Below are 22,330 nucleotides of genomic sequence, written 5' to 3'. Positions count from 1 at the left end.
CATCAGTGTGTCATCAGTGTATGGTCTGTGTTTCCATTTTTACCATCAGTGTGTCATCAGTGTATGGTCTGTGTTTCCATTCTTACCATCAGTGTGTCATCAGTGTATGGTCCTTGTTTCCATTTTTACCATCAGTGTGTCATCAGTGTATGATCCGTGTTTCCATTTTTACCATTAGTGTGTCAGTGTATGGTCCGTGTTTCCATTTTTACCATCAGTGTGTCATCAGTGTATGATCCGTGTTTCCATTTTTACCATCAGTGTGTCATCAGTGTATGGTCTGTGTTTCCATTCTTACCATCAGTGTATGGTCTGTGTTTCTATTTTTACCATTAGTGTGTCATCAGTGTATGGTCCATGTTTCCATTTTTGCCATCAGTGTGTCATCAGTGTATGGTCCGTGTTTCTATATTTACCATCAGTGTGTCATCAGTGTATGGTCCGTGTTTCCATTCGGACCATCAGTGTGTCATCAGTGTATGGTCCATGTTTCCATTTTTACCATCAGTGTGTCATCAGTGTATGGTCTGTGTTTCCATTCTTACCATCAGTGTATGGTCTGTGTTTCTATTTTTACCATTAGTGTGTCATCAGTGTATGGTCCATGTTTCCATTTTTGCCATCAGTGTGTCATCAGTGTATGGTCCGTGTTTCTATATTTACCATCAGTGTGTCATCAGTGTATGGTCCGTGTTTCCATTCGGACCATCAGTGTGTCATCAGTGTATGGTCCGTGTTTCCATTGTGATCATCAGAGTGTCATCAGTGTATGGTCCATGTTTCCATTTTTACCATCAGTGTGTCATCAGTGTATGGTTCGTGTTTCCATTTTTACCATCAGTGTGTCATCAATGTATGGTCCGTGTTTCCATTGTGATCATCAGAGTGTCATCAGTGTATGGTCCATGTTTCCATTTTTACCATCAGTGTGTCATCAGTGTATGGTCCGTGTTTCCATTCTTACCATCAGTGTGTCATCAGTGTATGGTCCGTGTTTCTATTTTTACCATTAGTGTGTCATCAGTGTATGGTCCGTGTTTCCATTCTTACCATCAGTGTGTCATCAGTGTATGGTCTGTGTTTCCATTTTTACCATCAGTGTGTCATCAGTGTATGGTCCGTGTTTCTATTTTTACCATTAGTGTGTCATCAGTGTATGGTCCGTGTTTCCATTCTTACCATCAGTGTGTCATCAGTGTATGGTCTGTGTTTACATTTTTACCATCAGTGTGTCATCAGTGTATGGTCTGTGTTTCCATTCTTACCATCAGTGTGTCATCAGTGTATGGTCTGTGTTTCCATTTTTACCATCAGTGTGTCATCAGTGTATGGTCTGTGTTTCCATTTTTACCATCAGTGTGTCATCAGTGTATGGTCTGTGTTTCCATTTTTACCATCAGTGTGTCATCAGTGTATGGTCCGTGTTTCCATTTTTACCATCAGTGTGTCATCAGTGTATGGTCCGTGTTTCCATTTTTATCATCAGTGTGTCATCAGTGTATGGTTCATTTGTCCATTTTTACCATCAGTGTGTCATCAGTGTACGGTTCGTTTGTCCATTTTTACCATCAGTGTGTCATCAGTGTATGGTCCGTGTTTCCATTTTTACCATCAGTGTGTCATCAGTGTATGGTCCGTGTTTCCATTTTTACCATCAGTGTGTCATCAGTGTATGGTCCGTGTTTCCATTTTTACCATCAGTGTGTCATCAGTGTATGGTCTGTGTTTCCATTTTTACCATCAGTGTGTCATCAGTGTATGGTCTGTGTTTCCATTTTTACCATCAGTGTGTCATCAGTGTATGGTCTGTGTTTCCATTTTTACCATCAGTGTGTCATCAGTGTATGGTCCGTGTTTCCATTTTTACCATCAGTGTGTCATCAGTGTATGGTTCGTTTGTCCATTTTTACCATCAGTGTGTCATCAGTGTATGGTTCGTTTGTCCATTTTTACCATCAGTGTGTCATCAGTGTATGGTCCGTGTTTCCATTTTTACCATTAGTGTGTCATCAGTGTATGGTCCGTGTTTCCATTTTTACCATCAGTGTGTCATCAGTGTATGATCCGTGTTTCCATTTTTACCATCAGTGTGTCATCAGTGTATGGTCTGTGTTTCCATTCTTACCATCAGTGTATGGTCTGTGTTTCTATTTTTACCATTAGTGTGTCATCAGTGTATGGTCCGTGTTTCCATTCTTACCATCAGTGTATGGTCTGTGTTTCCATTTTTACCATCAGTGTGTCATCAGTGTATGGTCTGTGTTTCCATTTTTACCATCAGTGTGTCATCAGTGTATGATCCGTGTTTCCATTTTTACCATTAGTGTGTCATCAGTGTATGGTCCGTGTTTCCATTTTTACCATCAGTGTGTCATCAGTGTATGATCCGTGTTTCCATTTTTACCATCAGTGTGTCATCAGTGTATGGTCTGTGTTTCCATTCTTACCATCAGTGTATGGTCCATGTTTCCATTTTTACCATCAGTGTGTCATCAGTGTATGGTCCGTGTTTCCATTCTTACCATCAGTGTGTCATCAGTGTATGGTCCGTGTTTCTATTTTTACCATTAGTGTGTCATCAGTGTATGGTCCGTGTTTCCATTCTTACCATCAGTGTGTCATCAGTGTATGGTCTGTGTTTCCATTTTTACCATCAGTGTGTCATCAGTGTATGGTCCGTGTTTCTATTTTTACCATTAGTGTGTCATCAGTGTATGATCCGTGTTTCCATTTTTACCATTAGTGTGTCATCAGTGTATGGTCTGTGTTTCCATTCTTACCATCAGTGTGTCATCAGTGTATGGTCTGTGTTTCTATTTTTACCATTAGTGTGTCATCAGTGTATGGTCTGTGTTTCCATTTTTACCATCAGTGTGTCATCAGTGTATGGTTCGTTTGTCCATTTTTACCATCAGTGTGTCATCAGTGTATGGTTCATTTGTCCATTTTTACCATCAGTGTGTCATCAGTGTATGGTTCGTTTGTCCATTTTTACCATCAGTGTGTCATCAGTGTATGGTCCGTGTTTCCATTTTTACCATCAGTGTGTCATCAGTGTATGGTCCGTGTTTCCATTTTTACCATCAGTGTGTCATCAGTGTATGGTCCGTGTTTCCATTTTTACCATCAGTGTGTCATCAGTGTATGGTCTGTGTTTCCATTTTTACCATCAGTGTGTCATCAGTGTATGGTCCGTGTTTCCATTTTTACCATCAGTGTGTCATCAGTGTATGATCCGTGTTTACATTTTTACCATTAGTGTGTCATCAGTGTATGGTCCGTGTTTCCATTCTTACCATCAGTGTGTCATCAGTGTATGGTCTGTTTTTACATTTTTACCATCAGTGTGTCATCAGTGTATGGTCTGTGTTTCCATTCTTACCATCAGTGTGTCATCAGTGTATGGTCTGTGTTTACATTTTTACCATCAGTGCGTCATCAGTGTATGGTCTGTGTTTCCATTCTTACCATCAGTTTGTCACCAGTGTATGGTCCGTGTTTCCATTTTTACCATCAGTGTGTCATCAGTATATGATCCGTGTTTCTATTTTAACCATCAGTGTGTCATCAGTGTATGGTCTGTGTTTCATTTTTACCATCAGTGTGTCATCAGTGTATGGTTCGTTTGTCCATTTTTACCATCAGTGTGTCATCAGTGTATGGTCCGTGTTTCCATTTTTACCATCAGTGTGTCATCAGTGTATGGTCCGTGTTTCCATTTTTACCATCAGTGTGTCATCAGTGTATGGTCCGTGTTTCCATTTTTACCATCAGTGTGTCATCAGTGTATGGTCTGTGTTTCCATTTTTACCATCAGTGTGTCATCAGTGTATGGTCCGTGTTTCCATTTTTACCATCAGTGTGTCATCAGTGTATGGTCTGTGTTTCCATTTTTACCATCAGTGTGTCATCAGTGTATGGTCTGTGTTTCCATTTTTACCATCAGTGTGTCATCAGTGTATGGTCTGTGTTTCCATTTTTACCATCAGTGTGTCATCAGTGTATGGTCCGTGTTTCCATTCGTACCATCAGTGTGTCATCAGTGTATGGTCCGTGTTTCCATTTTTACCATCAGTGTATGGTCCGTGTTTCCATTCTTACCATCAGTGTGTCATCAGTGTATGGTCCGTGTTTCTATTTTTACCATTAGTGTGTCATCAGTGTATGGTCCGTGTTTCCATTCTTACCATCAGTGTGTCATCAGTGTATGGTCTGTGTTTCCATTTTTACCATCAGTGTGTCATCAGTGTATGGTCCGTGTTTCTATTTTTACCATTAGTGTGTCATCAGTGTATGGTCCGTGTTTCCATTCTTACCATCAGTGTGTCATCAGTGTATGGTCTGTTTTTACATTTTTACCATCAGTGTGTCATCAGTGTATGGTCTGTGTTTCCATTCTTACCATCAGTGTGTCATCAGTGTATGGTCTGTTTTTACATTTTTACCATCAGTGTGTCATCAGTGTATGATCCGTGTTTTCATTTTTACCATCAGTGTGTCATCAGTGTATGGTCCGTGTTTCCATTCTTACCATCAGTGTGTCATCAGTGTATGGTCCGTGTTTCCATTTTTACCATCAGTGTGTTATCAGTGTATGGTCCGTGTTTCTATATTTACCATCAGTGTGTCATCAGTGTATGGTCTGTGTTTCCATTTTTACCATCAGTGTGTTATCAGTGTATGGTCCGTGTTTCTATATTTACCATCAGTGTGTCATCAGTGTATGGTCTGTGTTTCCATTTTTACCATCAGTGTGTCATCAGTGTATGGTCCGTGTTTCCATTCGTACCATCAGTGTGTCATCAGTGTATGGTCCGTGTTTCCATTTTTACCATCAGTGTGTCATCAGTGTATGGTCCATGTTTCCATTTTTACCATCAGTGTGTCATCAGTGTATGGTCCGTGTTTCCATTCTTACCATCAGTGTGTCATCAGTGTATGGTCCATGTTTCCATTTTTACCATCAGTGTGTCATCAGTGTATGGTCCGTGTTTCTATATTTACCATCAGTGTGTCATCAGTGTATGGTCCGTGTTTCCATTCGGACCATCAGTGTGTCATCAGTGTATGGTCCATGTTTCCATTTTTACCATCAGTGTGTCATCAGTGTATGGTCCGTGTTTCCATTCTTACCATCAGTGTGTCATCAGTGTATGGTCCGTGTTTCCATTCTTACCATCAGTGTATGGTCTGTGTTTCCATTTTTACCATCAGTGTATGGTCCGTGTTTCCATTCTTACCATCAGTGTGTCATCAGTGTATAGTCCGTGTTTCCATTTTTACCATCAGTGTGTCATCAGTGTATGGTCCGTGTTTCCATTCTTACCATCAGTGTGTCATCAGTGTATGGTCCGTGTTTCTATTTTTACCATTAGTGTGTCATCAGTGTATGGTCCGTGTTTCCATTTTTACCATCAGTGTGTCATCAGTGTATGGTCTGTGTTTCCATTTTTACCATCAGTGTGTCATCAGTGTATGGTCTGTGTTTCCATTCTTACCATCAGTGTGTCATCAGTGTATGGTCCTTGTTTCCATTTTTACCATCAGTGTGTCATCAGTGTATGATCCGTGTTTCCATTTTTACCATTAGTGTGTCAGTGTATGGTCCGTGTTTCCATTTTTACCATCAGTGTGTCATCAGTGTATGATCCGTGTTTCCATTTTTACCATCAGTGTGTCATCAGTGTATGGTCTGTGTTTCCATTCTTACCATCAGTGTATGGTCTGTGTTTCTATTTTTACCATTAGTGTGTCATCAGTGTATGGTCCATGTTTCCATTTTTGCCATCAGTGTGTCATCAGTGTATGGTCCGTGTTTCTATATTTACCATCAGTGTGTCATCAGTGTATGGTCCGTGTTTCCATTCGGACCATCAGTGTGTCATCAGTGTATGGTCCATGTTTCCATTTTTACCATCAGTGTGTCATCAGTGTATGGTCTGTGTTTCCATTCTTACCATCAGTGTATGGTCTGTGTTTCTATTTTTACCATTAGTGTGTCATCAGTGTATGGTCCATGTTTCCATTTTTGCCATCAGTGTGTCATCAGTGTATGGTCCGTGTTTCTATATTTACCATCAGTGTGTCATCAGTGTATGGTCCGTGTTTCCATTCGGACCATCAGTGTGTCATCAGTGTATGGTCCGTGTTTCCATTGTGATCATCAGAGTGTCATCAGTGTATGGTCCATGTTTCCATTTTTACCATCAGTGTGTCATCAGTGTATGGTTCGTGTTTCCATTTTTACCATCAGTGTGTCATCAATGTATGGTCCGTGTTTCCATTGTGATCATCAGAGTGTCATCAGTGTATGGTCCATGTTTCCATTTTTACCATCAGTGTGTCATCAGTGTATGGTCCGTGTTTCCATTCTTACCATTAGTGTGTCATCAGTGTATGGTCCGTGTTTCCATTCTTACCATCAGTGTGTCATCAGTGTATGGTCTGTGTTTCCATTTTTACCATCAGTGTGTCATCAGTGTATGGTCCGTGTTTCTATTTTTACCATTAGTGTGTCATCAGTGTATGGTCCGTGTTTCCATTCTTACCATCAGTGTGTCATCAGTGTATGGTCTGTGTTTACATTTTTACCATCAGTGTGTCATCAGTGTATGGTCTGTGTTTCCATTCTTACCATCAGTGTGTCATCAGTGTATGGTCTGTGTTTCCATTTTTACCATCAGTGTGTCATCAGTGTATGGTCTGTGTTTCCATTTTTACCATCAGTGTGTCATCAGTGTATGGTCTGTGTTTCCATTTTTACCATCAGTGTGTCATCAGTGTATGGTCCGTGTTTCCATTTTTACCATCAGTGTGTCATCAGTGTATGGTCCGTGTTTCCATTTTTATCATCAGTGTGTCATCAGTGTATGGTTCATTTGTCCATTTTTACCATCAGTGTGTCATCAGTGTACGGTTCGTTTGTCCATTTTTACCATCAGTGTGTCATCAGTGTATGGTCCGTGTTTCCATTTTTACCATCAGTGTGTCATCAGTGTATGGTCCGTGTTTCCATTTTTACCATCAGTGTGTCATCAGTGTATGGTCCGTGTTTCCATTTTTACCATCAGTGTGTCATCAGTGTATGGTCTGTGTTTCCATTTTTACCATCAGTGTGTCATCAGTGTATGGTCTGTGTTTCCATTTTTACCATCAGTGTGTCATCAGTGTATGGTCTGTGTTTCCATTTTTACCATCAGTGTGTCATCAGTGTATGGTCCGTGTTTCCATTTTTACCATCAGTGTGTCATCAGTGTATGGTTCGTTTGTCCATTTTTACCATCAGTGTGTCATCAGTGTATGGTTCGTTTGTCCATTTTTACCATCAGTGTGTCATCAGTGTATGGTCCGTGTTTCCATTTTTACCATTAGTGTGTCATCAGTGTATGGTCCGTGTTTCCATTTTTACCATCAGTGTGTCATCAGTGTATGATCCGTGTTTCCATTTTTACCATCAGTGTGTCATCAGTGTATGGTCTGTGTTTCCATTCTTACCATCAGTGTATGGTCTGTGTTTCTATTTTTACCATTAGTGTGTCATCAGTGTATGGTCCGTGTTTCCATTCTTACCATCAGTGTATGGTCTGTGTTTCCATTTTTACCATCAGTGTGTCATCAGTGTATGGTCTGTGTTTCCATTTTTACCATCAGTGTGTCATCAGTGTATGATCCGTGTTTCCATTTTTACCATTAGTGTGTCATCAGTGTATGGTCCGTGTTTCCATTTTTACCATCAGTGTGTCATCAGTGTATGATCCGTGTTTCCATTTTTACCATCAGTGTGTCATCAGTGTATGGTCTGTGTTTCCATTCTTACCATCAGTGTATGGTCCATGTTTCCATTTTTACCATCAGTGTGTCATCAGTGTATGGTCCGTGTTTCCATTCTTACCATCAGTGTGTCATCAGTGTATGGTCCGTGTTTCTATTTTTACCATTAGTGTGTCATCAGTGTATGGTCCGTGTTTCCATTCTTACCATCAGTGTGTCATCAGTGTATGGTCTGTGTTTCCATTTTTACCATCAGTGTGTCATCAGTGTATGGTCCGTGTTTCTATTTTTACCATTAGTGTGTCATCAGTGTATGATCCGTGTTTCCATTTTTACCATTAGTGTGTCATCAGTGTATGGTCTGTGTTTCCATTCTTACCATCAGTGTGTCATCAGTGTATGGTCTGTGTTTCTATTTTTACCATTAGTGTGTCATCAGTGTATGGTCTGTGTTTCCATTTTTACCATCAGTGTGTCATCAGTGTATGGTTCGTTTGTCCATTTTTACCATCAGTGTGTCATCAGTGTATGGTTCATTTGTCCATTTTTACCATCAGTGTGTCATCAGTGTATGGTTCGTTTGTCCATTTTTACCATCAGTGTGTCATCAGTGTATGGTCCGTGTTTCCATTTTTACCATCAGTGTGTCATCAGTGTATGGTCCGTGTTTCCATTTTTACCATCAGTGTGTCATCAGTGTATGGTCCGTGTTTCCATTTTTACCATCAGTGTGTCATCAGTGTATGGTCTGTGTTTCCATTTTTACCATCAGTGTGTCATCAGTGTATGGTCCGTGTTTCCATTTTTACCATCAGTGTGTCATCAGTGTATGATCCGTGTTTACATTTTTACCATTAGTGTGTCATCAGTGTATGGTCCGTGTTTCCATTCTTACCATCAGTGTGTCATCAGTGTATGGTCTGTTTTTACATTTTTACCATCAGTGTGTCATCAGTGTATGGTCTGTGTTTCCATTCTTACCATCAGTGTGTCATCAGTGTATGGTCTGTGTTTACATTTTTACCATCAGTGCGTCATCAGTGTATGGTCTGTGTTTCCATTCTTACCATCAGTTTGTCACCAGTGTATGGTCCGTGTTTCCATTTTTACCATCAGTGTGTCATCAGTATATGATCCGTGTTTCTATTTTAACCATCAGTGTGTCATCAGTGTATGGTCTGTGTTTCATTTTTACCATCAGTGTGTCATCAGTGTATGGTTCGTTTGTCCATTTTTACCATCAGTGTGTCATCAGTGTATGGTCCGTGTTTCCATTTTTACCATCAGTGTGTCATCAGTGTATGGTCCGTGTTTCCATTTTTACCATCAGTGTGTCATCAGTGTATGGTCCGTGTTTCCATTTTTACCATCAGTGTGTCATCAGTGTATGGTCTGTGTTTCCATTTTTACCATCAGTGTGTCATCAGTGTATGGTCCGTGTTTCCATTTTTACCATCAGTGTGTCATCAGTGTATGGTCTGTGTTTCCATTTTTACCATCAGTGTGTCATCAGTGTATGGTCTGTGTTTCCATTTTTACCATCAGTGTGTCATCAGTGTATGGTCTGTGTTTCCATTTTTACCATCAGTGTGTCATCAGTGTATGGTCCGTGTTTCCATTCGTACCATCAGTGTGTCATCAGTGTATGGTCCGTGTTTCCATTTTTACCATCAGTGTATGGTCCGTGTTTCCATTCTTACCATCAGTGTGTCATCAGTGTATGGTCCGTGTTTCTATTTTTACCATTAGTGTGTCATCAGTGTATGGTCCGTGTTTCCATTCTTACCATCAGTGTGTCATCAGTGTATGGTCTGTGTTTCCATTTTTACCATCAGTGTGTCATCAGTGTATGGTCCGTGTTTCTATTTTTACCATTAGTGTGTCATCAGTGTATGGTCCGTGTTTCCATTCTTACCATCAGTGTGTCATCAGTGTATGGTCTGTTTTTACATTTTTACCATCAGTGTGTCATCAGTGTATGGTCTGTGTTTCCATTCTTACCATCAGTGTGTCATCAGTGTATGGTCTGTTTTTACATTTTTACCATCAGTGTGTCATCAGTGTATGATCCGTGTTTTCATTTTTACCATCAGTGTGTCATCAGTGTATGGTCCGTGTTTCCATTCTTACCATCAGTGTGTCATCAGTGTATGGTCTGTGTTTCCATTTTTACCATCAGTGTGTCATCAGTGTATGGTCCGTGTTTCTATTTTTACCATTAGTGTGTCATCAGTGTATGGTCCGTGTTTCCATTCTTACCATCAGTGTGTCATCAGTGTATGGTCTGTTTTTACATTTTTACCATCAGTGTGTCATCAGTGTATGGTCTGTGTTTCCATTCTTACCATCAGTGTGTCATCAGTGTATGGTCTGTTTTTACATTTTTACCATCAGTGTGTCATCAGTGTATGATCCGTGTTTACATTTTTACCATCAGTGCGTCATCAGTGTATGGTCTGTGTTTCCATTCTTACCATCAGTTTGTCACCAGTGTATGGTCCGTGTTTCCATTTTTACCATCAGTGTGTCATCAGTATATGATCCGTGTTTCTATTTTAACCATCAGTGTGTCATCAGTGTATGGTCTGTGTTTCATTTTTACCATCAGTGTGTCATCAGTGTATGGTTCGTTTGTCCATTTTTACCATCAGTGTGTCATCAGTGTATGATCCGTGTTTACATTTTTACCATCAGTGCGTCATCAGTGTATGGTCTGTGTTTCCATTCTTACCATCAGTTTGTCACCAGTGTATGGTCCGTGTTTCCATTTTTACCATCAGTGTGTCATCAGTATATGATCCGTGTTTCTATTTTAACCATCAGTGTGTCATCAGTGTATGGTCTGTGTTTCATTTTTACCATCAGTGTGTCATCAGTGTATGGTTCGTTTGTCCATTTTTACCATCAGTGTGTCAGCCATGATTTTCATGGATGGATAAATTAATGACAAAACTTCTCTCATACTTTGCAATATTAAATACGTACAGCACAAGGATGGCACACTGATGCCATCCGTGTTCTGTACATGGTTTTCATGGACCCAAAGACTTGTATTGGACCTTTTCATCCATGGTGCTGGAAAAAGTGGACATGTGAATAGCACCATAGATTATAGTTGGATACGTGTGGTATCTGTGAACAAAAACAGAAACAACATGTACATGCAACACGGACTTAGGCTATGTGCCCACGCTGCGGAAATGAAGCAGAAATTTTCTGCTTCATTTCTGCATGTCCTCTCCCGGAAAAACGCATGCGGAATTCTGCACGCGTTTATCGTGCGTTTATCGAGCGATTTCCACATGCGGAATTGCCTTGCGTTTTTTATTGCATTGCAAAGGCAATTCCGCTTGCGGAAACGCAAAATTAATGGACATGCTGTGGATTTTTCCGCGCATCAAAAACACTGCGGAAAAATCCACAGCATGGGCATTAATTTTGCGTAATCACATTGCGGACCATGTGGTGCGGATTACCTAGCGTTTCACAAGCGTTTACGCTGCAGAAATTCCGCAGCATATCCACTTGAAAAATGCTACGTGGGCACATACCCTTAGGCTGCCTTTTTTTTCTGTGACCACTTATATAGTGCTGGGGAGCCTGCCTGATCTAATAGTATGGGTGTCACTAATTGATGTAGGGCCATGTTCACACGTTCAGTATTCGGTCAGTTTTTTACCTCAGTATTTGTAAGCTGAAACCAGGAGTGAAACAGTAAAGTAAAAGTATAATAGAAACATGTCACCACTTTTGTATTTATCACCCACCTCTGGTTTTCGCTTACAAATATTGAGGTCAAAAACTGACCAAATACTGAACGTGTGAACGTGGCTTATGCCAGCCACTCTGCATTACTCGTGTCTGTGTGACTGGCACCCTATGCAAGCCTCATATGTAATAAGCCTCATTCATAATACTAAACAACCACCCCCTTCATCAATAATAGGTTTGTCAGTGGTTGTTTCATCAGTATTTTGCACCTGTGCTGCTACCGGCTTCATCATGGGGGTCTTCTGCATCCTGTAGTGTTGATAAGTAAGGCTGCCTTTTTCTGTGCAGTTTTCTGAACTGGACAGTGAAGTATGTATAATGTTATTGCTGGTGTAAGTTTATGGGTGGTGCTGAAGTTCTATGAGTGATCCCCAATTCCTTTCCCGTACGCTCAGCGATACAGAACAAGTTGGGTTACGCACATACAATCCCTGCTGTCCCCCGCTTTGTCTCAAATGCTGTTGTGGGGATCATGCATGAATGAGTTAGGAGCGAGATCCATGCTCTCTCTAGCTGTGCATGGCACTCCTGATTAGTTCTGCTGTCAGGAGTACCAGGAGTCCCATCTGCATCAACAATTCATGTATGTGAGAGGAGCAATGCACTACAGGATGAGGTAGATAGGAGATACCTACTGCAGGATGGAACTCAGATGGAATGGGGCTTATTGAAGCAAGGTACTGCAATATGGGGAACACAGGTGCCAAGAGGAGTGATGTTCTGCAGGGTGGTGCTGAGGAGAGCGATGTACTGCAGATGGGGATGAATATAGTGGAGAATGATTGGCGTAATTTGGTGGCCAGCTAGAAACACCATACAGTGTCTGTGTCAATAAAGGAAAACCATAACTGGAATCTAGCTGGGTGCTATGGACAATACATTCAATATGTCATTGGACTTAGCATAAATCCAGCTTAATGTAAGCGTACATCAAACATTTATTTTGACGGAAAGTCACAAGATACTAATGGATGTCATTGGGTCCAGATGCTTACTGACATGTTATAAAGAGTTGTTTTTTTTTACCCGTTTACGTTAGGTGTGTGATCCAAAGTTTCAGGTAGAGGTCTTCCAAGAGTTTCTGGGAAGAACAACACAAGAACTCCCATAATTACAGTCAAGCTTCCCATGAGGATGTAAGGCAGCAGCCGGTTATAGGCACCTAGGTAAAACAAGAAACAGCGTGTCTCATAGTTTATTCACTAACCTAGAAGCAACACTTTGCATAATAACATATTACAGATCTCTTCAGTATTTTACATCAGTGTTATAAAGACAAAACCAGGGCTGGACCCTAAACCCAGGGAGATGTGATGGAAACACTCTATTCTGGCATCTACTACTTATTTTGGCAAAATACTGATACAAATCTGCAATGTGTGTAAGGCTGAGGAGCAGAACTTTCTCAGTTTTGGATGTCACTATGAATATAACTATGGTATCCAAATTGACTTTTTCAATCTGATGCTCCTTTTTAGAATATATGGACATCGTGCGATCCAATGATGTTTTTTGTTTTGCCATGATGACAGCAAAACTGTAGGGATGGATGACAGGAGAAAGAGAAATAGTTTAGAAAACATGGATTGGAACCAAATCATTCTGTGCCTTTTTAGAAATTCTACAACTTCCTACGAATTGCATACATATCTGAAGAGTGAGTGTAGTACAGGGACAGGGGATCTATGAAATTAATATATTGGCCTTTGTAAGAGCAGCATGATACAGCAACAGATCTCCTAAAAGACAAAAGGACACCAAAAATGCTGAGCCACTCGGCTAGTAGGAGCGCTGAAATAATACTGGGGGTCTGGGGTTTAAGAGTCCAGTGTATTCATGAAAAGAGCACTTCCTCCGTGTCTCTCCAATTTCCTCAAATCCCTTAGGGCAGTGACTCACAGTCTTTAGGCTACGTTCTCACAATGAGCTTTTGGTGAGTTTGTAAAAAACTCACCGAAAAGTCATCGGGGGGGACCTAGCCTTACACAGCAGTCTATCAGTCACTGGAGAGAGGGGCAGGCTCTATGGTAATAAATATACTGAACTCACAAACTCAGTGGACTCAAACTATGACTTTCCTGTAATCTTTCTGTGCTCTTAGTAGCCAAACTATTTTATGGCCTTTTGACTACTACAGTCTGGACTTGCGGCTGTACTGTAATGCCCTTTTAACCCCTTTACGCCATGGCCATTTTCCGTTTTCATTTTGTCTTCCCCTTCATCCAAGAGCTATAACTTTTTTATTTTTCCATCAATATAGCCATAAGAGGCCTTGTTTTTTTCAGGGACGAGTTGTACTTTTGAATGACACCATTGATTTTACTTTATAGTGTACTGGAAAATAGGAAAAAAATTCCAAGTGAGGTCAAATTGCAAAAAAAAGTGCAATTCCACACCACAATTGTTTTTTTTTTATCTACCATGTTCACTATATGGTAAAAATGATCTGGCAATATGAGTGCCAAGGACAGTACAAGTAAGCAGATATTTATTTATTTTACTCATTTATATTGTGCCATTAATTCCACAGCACTTTACAGACATCATCATTACTGTCCACATTAGGGGCTCACAATCTACATTCCCTATATCAGTATGTCTTTGGAGTGGGAGGAAACCCATGTAAACACTGGGAGAACATACAAACTCCTTGCAGATGTTGTCCTTGGTGGGATTTGAACCCAGGACCCCAGTGCTGCAAGCCTGCAGTACTAACTACTGAGCCACCGTGCTGCCCAGTAATACCAAACATGTATAGTTTTTTTAAAATTTAAGTGGTAAAAAAGCTTCCAAGATTTGTATGAAAAAAAGTTTTTGTGCTTTTCAACATTTTCCGAGACTCGTAATGTCTCCACTTTTGGGGATCTGGGGCTGGGTGAGGGCTTATGAGCTGTTGTTGTTATTGATATTATTTTGAGGCAGAAATGATGTTTTGATCGCCTCTTATTGCATTTTATTGACATTTCTGAACACAAGGATACCAAATATGTGTATTTTTTTAACTGTTATATTTTCATTAGAGCAAAAGGGGGGTGATTTGAACTTTTGTAGATAACTGGTTTAAAAACAAACACTGTCTGTGAAGGCACCCCAGGTAATTTCCAGTACAGGGGTCATATAGAAACACAAACAGAATGACTATAAATGGACCTGAAAAAAATCAAAGTATTGCACTGGGTATAATCTGTCACCAAAAATTGGCAATAGATAAAGCAGTACGATAATCTATCTTGCTGCATGTGAATTTAGACTTGTAACTGTACATCTCATCAGGACTGTGAAGTCGGAGTCGGAACCCGTTTTGGTGGATTCGGAGTCGGTATAAAATGGACCGACTCCGACTCCTAAAATATATAATAAATTGGGTACAGTAATTCAATGCAGTTTGTGGGGAATATTTTTTCAGAAGAATTTGGGAAAGTTATGAAATGTCCTATAAATGTCTGTCCTATTCCTGATCTAAGGGTCTAGACTTTTAGCGGAGATGAATCTGTGCTACAGTAAATTTATCACTTAAACATGAGCCATGTATGAGGGAGTTGTGGAGTCGGTGGCATGGAGATTGAGGAGTCTGAGGTTTGGCTTACCGACTCCACAGCCCTGCATTTCATTCAGCGAAATCAGGCCTCTTGTGTAGTTCTGATGAAGGGCAAATACCCTGAAACACGTGTCTGCAAATAGACTGGTTTTTATCTTAAGTCACGTGGAAGGCTTGTTAAAGGGTCAACATTCACTTTCAGGATTGCTACTTCCAATAAGTGGCACTAGAGTTCAAGTCCTCCTCAGATGGTACTGTTTTCTACTTGCTTAGTAGTATATGTAAGCATGGCAGCACAACAACTAATATGGTTGGTGTGATGAGCATAGCTGGCCCTTGCTTTTAACAGATAACGAAGGTGGAACTTGCTCATACAACATGAAGCATTTACATTTAGAATTTCTATAATAATCTTACCAAGGTAAACAAAGTATGGAGAGATGACGCTTCCGACACGAGAAGACATAGAACCAATACCAACACCCATATTTCGTATGACTGTAGGGTAAAGTTCAGCTGTGTATACATACGCCATGGAGAAAGCAGCTGTAACTCCAAATTTTCCTACCATCACCATAAAAGTCGACAAAATGTGGAGATCTGAAAAGACATATAATGAAATGATGTATATTACTAATAGTGTATCATAACATAGGACATGAAGGTGCCACACCACAACTAAGGCATTGTTCAGATGGCCATATTTCAGTCAGGATGCTGTGCAACAGACATCACAATGAGCAATATTAAAGAAGACCTGTCAACATGAATCAGATTCTGGCTGCACAATTGCAGCTAGGTATGTTTTTACTCTGAAACACTGCAGTATTGCAGCAAAAACATAGATTACAGATCTGGAACATAGGGATAGATTAAACTAGTCCAGTGGCAGATTCTCTCTGCCCTGCTCCAGGTGATTGACAGGTCTCTCTTCTAAGTGTGAAATCAGGAGAGACCTGTCAATCATCTGGATCGAGGTCGGAAGAATACAGCTGCAAGCTAGCTTCATCACTGCTTATTGTTCCTGGCTGGATCTTAAAACCATGTTTTCTCTGAAATGTCAGCACATTTCAAAGAAAAATATACCTGGCTGCAATCGTACATCCATCTGATTCATGAGGCCAGTGGTTTGGGCAGCATGAATTGACGGGTAGGTTCCCTAACCTAAAGTGCAAGTGCAGACAATTGATTTTCCAAATGGACTTATGGTCTACGTAGAAAAAACTGCAGAACACAATAATCTAATCCATTTTACATAGATACATGGGTTGGAACAAGACACCTTTCTCAATCAAGTATACAATATCTATCACTGGATAATTTATAACCCATGATGCAATTAGTTCTGAAAAAGGAATCCAGCCCTTTTTTAAATCTTTTGATTAAGTAGTTCAAATATGAATACATTTACAAAGACATGAAAAGTTTTATATCAAATCATAAAGAAAATCCAGAAAAGAACGTCATTGTCAATTATGCTCAAAAAAATCAAATAATAAGAAATCCAGTATCATTCAGCCCTTTAATACTGTTACAGTATCTGTTATAGACAATTCTTGTTTTTTGAGCCTTTAATATTTTTACCCTTTCTTCTAAAAACCATAAATTTTTATTTTTCATAGCCGTAGGAGGGCTTATTTTTTGCAGAACGAGTTGTAGCTTTGAATTAAACCATTCATTTTAACAAATAATATACTGAAAATAATGTAAGTGCAGTGAAATTCTAAAAAGAATGCAATTCTGCCATAGTTCTTTTGTATTTTGCCGTTACAGTGTTCAGTAAAATGATGAGAAAGCTTGTTTCTCCAGGTCAGTACAATTACATTAATACCAAACTTGCATATTTTTGCTTTTATTTGAATGATGAAAAGGAATCAGAAATTTGTAAGAAAAAAAATTGTTTTGTGTCACCAGTTTCTGAGACGTGTAATGTTTTTACATAGCGACCTGACATTTTTATTGATACCAATTTGTGGTATATATTACATTTTGTCCCCTTTTATTGCATTTGTTAAAGGGGATGTGGTAAATTGCAATTGAAAAATCATAATTCTGATATTTGGATTTTTTCTCTATTCTGTCTTTGCGGCACGGGTTAATAAAGAGTAACCATCGTTTTTATTTTCATTTCATAAATAAAAAGTACACAGGAAAATAAGCAACTTCATAATATATCTTATAAGAGAAATCTGCTTCTTTCAGCAAAGAAAATACGGATAGTATCAAAATGACAGTATGCAGATCAGAAAGTGACCGCTGGAATCAGGGTCTCAGCTCCTATATTATTCTGCTCTCAGATTACACAACAACCTGATGACAGATTTCCTTTAACTTTTTATGGGAGAAGTAAAAAAAAAAAAAGGCAAAATTGTTAAAAAGAAATATTGTTTGTTTTGCCATCTTTTGAAAGCTATAACTTTTTATTTTTTTGTTGACAGGGCTGTTGAGTGCCTGTTTTGTTTTGCATCACAAGACACATTTTTCATTGGTACCATTTTGAGGAACAGACAAAACTAGCAATTTTAGCGTTGCCTTTTTTTAAACACAATTTAATTGAAATGGATGCAGAGTTCAGGTCATCATGGACTCACTGAAACTAATTATATTTACATTTTTTGTGCTTTTGTATTTTATTAAAATCAGATATGTTTTGATCAGGTGAATGTGTTTTTTTTTTCATTTATTTTTTTAATGCCTTTAAAAGACTTTCACATTTTTCTTACACTGTTTACTAGTCCCACAAGATGACTTGAACACACATTATAATCACTTATATGTAGAAGTCTACTGATAGATTGATTAAAATCCTATATCTGACTGAGCTTAATTTGTTCCATAATTGGCTGACCTGGAGTCCATTGTTAAGCCTACAGTCGCCATAGTAAAACATCAGCTCACGCAATTACATTTGAGGGACTGATGCGATGACAGAGGGGGCTCCCTAGCCAACTAGATACCATAGTCACTATTAACAGTGACATTTAGGTGTGTTAAACATGCAGAACCAGAAGCCATTATATATGGATCTCGACTATCAATCACTGCAAGGCTCCCAAAGTGATAGTATGGGCACAGCTTCTGAACCCATATAATCACATTGATGAAAAGGTACGACATGGTGCCTTAACCTAAAGAAACAAAGTTTAATCCATACCCTCCCATCTAACTTCTCGGTTCTCAGCAACATGGAGAAAGAGCTATGTATAAAGGTAACTTCTGCAAGTAATTGGGCTTTAGGGGTGCAGGGAATAGATCATTAGGATCCTAATTATGTGGCACATGATGTTGTGGAAGCAGTTTAGAACTGGAAAACCTAATGACAGGTTCCCTTATACCAATTTTTTTACCCATGTGTTCCACTTCAGTTTACAGACCAGAATAGTGCATGAAATAGAAGGCAGCACATGCACACTGAGCCAGCCGCACATGCACACTGAGCCAGCCGCACATGCACATTGAGCCAGCCGCATCCGCAATTTGAGGACGTAACTGGCCCAATGCGGGAATGGTGCAGCAGTGTGGAGAAGGGGTGGGGGGCACAGCATAGACAGCGAGGAGTCTGGAGTGGACAGTATGGACATGTGGAAGATTGTGGGGGACAGTATAGAGAGGTAAGAGTATAGAACAGAAAGTATGGAAAGCTGGCAGCATGGGAGGACAGTAAGGACAGGTGGCTAAAGTGGGAGGACAGTGTAGAGAGTTGGGCACATAGAGGTGGCAGCATAGGAAAACAGTATAGATAGGTATATGCACAGTATGGAGAAGGGGCAGCATTGGGGGACAGTATGGAGAAAGGGTAGCATAGGGGGACAGTATGGAAAGAGGGCAGCATGGGGAGACACTGAAGATGGGGACATTGTGGAGATGGGAACAGCATGAGGGAAGACATTGTGAGGAGGAGGCACAGTCTGAAGAGGGGGCAGTTTAATAAGGGGGCCCAGTGTGAAGGCCATAGTTTGTAAGAAAGAACAGCATGGCAGTTATTGTTCTTAAGGGTAGACAGTATGGCAGTTATTATTTTAAAGTGAGGACAGTGTGGAGGCAAAGTATCATAAGAGGGGGACATCATATTTTGTGCAGGTACACAGTCAGAGGAACTAATTTATTCAGGGCACAGCACGGGAGATATTTTTATTCAGGGGCATTATAATGATGCTTTCATTTTCAACTGCATGTAGAAGGCCAGAGAAGAGGGAAGTCTGCAGAGACAAATTGTAGGCGTGAAATATTATCATGATATCTGTACTACATGGAGAAAGAAAGGATGAGACTGACTCCATTTCAGCGAAGACGTTACCTTTAAGGTACTTAGATGTAAATGTATATTTGTGATACTAAGTACATATAGACATTACTGTGGTTAATGTCTCTGTTAATAAATTATTGTGCCGTTTGAAAGGTTAAGGGTGATGACATGTCACGGGGATACCGTGACAGAGAGGGGTCAGAAGATCGCAGCATCTGGCTACACATGCACCTACACTGGATGGATCTGCTTTGCCTTCCACTTACAAGAGTTAGACAGTTCTGTTTGTCTCCTAAAGCTCTCTGTGTTGAGTTATCTCAGCTGTTCAGAGTTTGCTACTCCCCTCTGGTATAAATGCTCACATTTAAGCTTGAGTAGTTGCCAGTGATAGTTTGCTATACCTCGGAGTTTGTTTGGGAGCTGTGAACAGTGAAGTCGTCTTTGGAATTTGCTGTTTGGAAGTTTGCTTAGTGTAAGGCTATGTGCCCTCGATACAGAAATGTTCCGGATTTTTCCTGAGCGTTTCTGCATCTCCCTGGCAGAAAAAACGCATGCGGATTGTACATGCGGATTGTACATGCGGATTGTACATGCGTTTTTCCTGCCAGGGACATGCGGATGTGAAGCGCTCTTCACTTGCATTTCCGCATGTGGGTTGACAAGCAATTTTAGCATCACTTGGAAAGTGCTTGACAACTTGGTCACACTATATAAATCCATGCAACCGGCATGGATTTATTTAGTGTGACCGTAAAAGAATGGTAAAAAATAAATATTATACTTACCTTCTGATGGCCCCCGGTCTCCTTATCCGATCCATCCAGTGTCACCGGTGTCTCGCGGTGGTCTAAAAGGACCTTCCATGACGTCATTTAGTCATGTGATGGGTCACGCGACCGTCGATGTCAGCGGTTGCGTGACCCGTCACATGACTGAATGACGTCATGGCAGGTCCTTTTAGACCATCGCGAGCTGCCAGGAAGCCAGGATGGATCGGTATGAAGACCGCGGGCCATCAGTAGGAGAGTATAATGTATATTTTTTATTTTATTCATTTTTTTTACAGGCACTATGGTACCCGGGTCTGGAGGAGAGTCTCCTCTTATCCAAACCCGGGTACCATCCGCACATTGAACCGCATGATGTTCGCATGTGCACATGTAGTGATGCGGATATTATGAGATTCAATGCAAGTCAATGGCGGCGAAAACACCGCGATTCCGCAAAATAATTGGTAGTGCTACGGATTTTTCCGCAATGATAATCCGCAGCGGAAATTTCCGCAGCATGTGCACAGCACATGGGGATTATCATTGGGGAACATGGCAGACCTTCTACCAAACGTTTAAGAGTTTCTGCAGCGGAATTGCCACTGCGGAAAAGCTTAAAAAATGAATAGTGGGCACATAGTGTTATTCTTCTCCTTATCTCCCTTTTTGATGTGCCTCACCCTTCCTCTCCCGTTATACACCATTCCTTAGTCTGGGTGTGCTGAGAGTGATTGCTGTTTTCTTTAATCAATAAGAAAAAAACACCAGCACCTCTGCACTTAAAATGGCCAAATTATACCAGTGTATCTGTGGGAATCTATTATACACCTCCTCCCATCCTTAAGCGAGTGCTACAATGAAATCAGTCTATTATAAAGTCTTTGCAAAAGAAGAAATATAGCACTCACCAGTCTGTGTAAAAAACTTCTTTATTCTTAATCCATAGTAAAAACAGACGAGCAGGGGAGCATGTAACAAACGGTAAGGACTACATCCGTTTCGCACTCCGGCGCTTCCACGGGTCCTGTGTTCAAAACAGGACCCATGAAAGCGCTGGAGAGCGAAACGGCCATCGTCCTTACAGTTTGTTACATGCTCCCCTTCTCGTCTGTTTTTACTATGGATTAAGAATAAAGAAGTTTTTTTACACAGACTAGTGAGTGCTACTTTTACCTCTTTTGCAAAGGCTGTTTTCTTTACCCTTGCCTGTCTCCCTTTGTATCTGTATTATAAAGCAGGACTAGTTTTAGACAAAGTGGGGCCCTGGGCAAGACTTTAAAGAGGAGCCCAAATACTAACACATTGCACCATCACACAGAAACATTTCGGTGGCATTTACATGCGCTGAGTTCAGGCCGTTAAACCAGAGTGATCGATAATATTGAAGTCATTCGGCGACTGTTTCGTGGCTTCTTTACACCGGCTGAGGAAGAATGATGGGCCCAAAACAATCACTAGTACATCAATCTGTCCCCATAAAGTAATATGTTATCAGCAGCATATCTGCAGTTTTCACCAGGTGATGTGCTGCTGAGAACAATGATTTTTGTTCCAGCATACACAATCCAATCACCTGATGAATAGGCAGCAGTTTGCTCGTTTAGTATAATGCACCCCCGTAGTCCTCCACATAGTATAATGCATCCTATAGTCCTCCATATTGTATATTACACCCTCCATATAGTATAATGCACACCCCATTGTCCTCCATATAGTACAATGCACTCCCCATATTATATTGCATCCCATAATCCTTCATATAGTATAATGTACTCCCCATAGGTCTCCATATAGTATAATGCACTCCCCCATAGTCCTCAATACTGTATAATGCACTCCCCATAGTCGTCCATTCAGTATAATGCAGCCCTCATATTGTACATACAGTATAATACACAGCCTATAGTCCTTGACAGAGTATAATGATGCCCCACAGAGAATAATGCCGCCCTACAGAGTATGATACCGCCCTCAAATAGTATAATGCAGCCCCATATAGTATAATGTAGCCCCCATTTAATATAATACAGCCCCCAGAGTATAAGGCAGCCCCACAGAATATAATGCAGCCACCATGGAGTATTATGTAGGCCCCATAGAGTATAATGCAGTTCCTATATAATATAATTTAGCCCCCATATAGTATAAGTCACACCCCATATAATATAATGTAGCCCCCATATAATATAATGCAACCCCATATAGTATAATGTAGCCCCCATATAGTATAACGTA

The 22,330-nt window shown here is 40.4% G+C and overlaps 1 protein-coding gene across 1 annotated transcript in view; it reads right to left on the bottom strand.

Annotated features, from left to right (window-relative positions):
* Nucleotides 1-22,330, bottom strand: part of LOC141165534 (solute carrier family 22 member 4-like) — a 135,386-nt gene that overhangs the window by 4,016 nt on the left and 109,040 nt on the right. Inside the window, exons 8-9 of the mRNA XM_073651207.1 lie at nucleotides 15,497-15,679; nucleotides 12,568-12,703 (exon numbers count right to left, since the gene is read on the bottom strand). Coding sequence (XP_073507308.1) covers nucleotides 12,568-12,703; nucleotides 15,497-15,679 — 319 coding nt within the window. The remainder of the gene's footprint in view (nucleotides 1-12,567; nucleotides 12,704-15,496; nucleotides 15,680-22,330) is intronic.

This window comes from Phyllobates terribilis, unplaced genomic scaffold, assembly GCF_046119375.1.
Source record: "Phyllobates terribilis strain yellow unplaced genomic scaffold, ASM4611937v1 Scaffold_11__3_contigs__length_659146591, whole genome shotgun sequence".
Classification (NCBI taxonomy): domain Eukaryota; kingdom Metazoa; phylum Chordata; class Amphibia; order Anura; family Dendrobatidae; genus Phyllobates; species Phyllobates terribilis.
The sequence above is the reverse complement of the archived record's forward strand: the minus strand, read 5'-3'. Positions and strand labels throughout refer to the sequence as shown.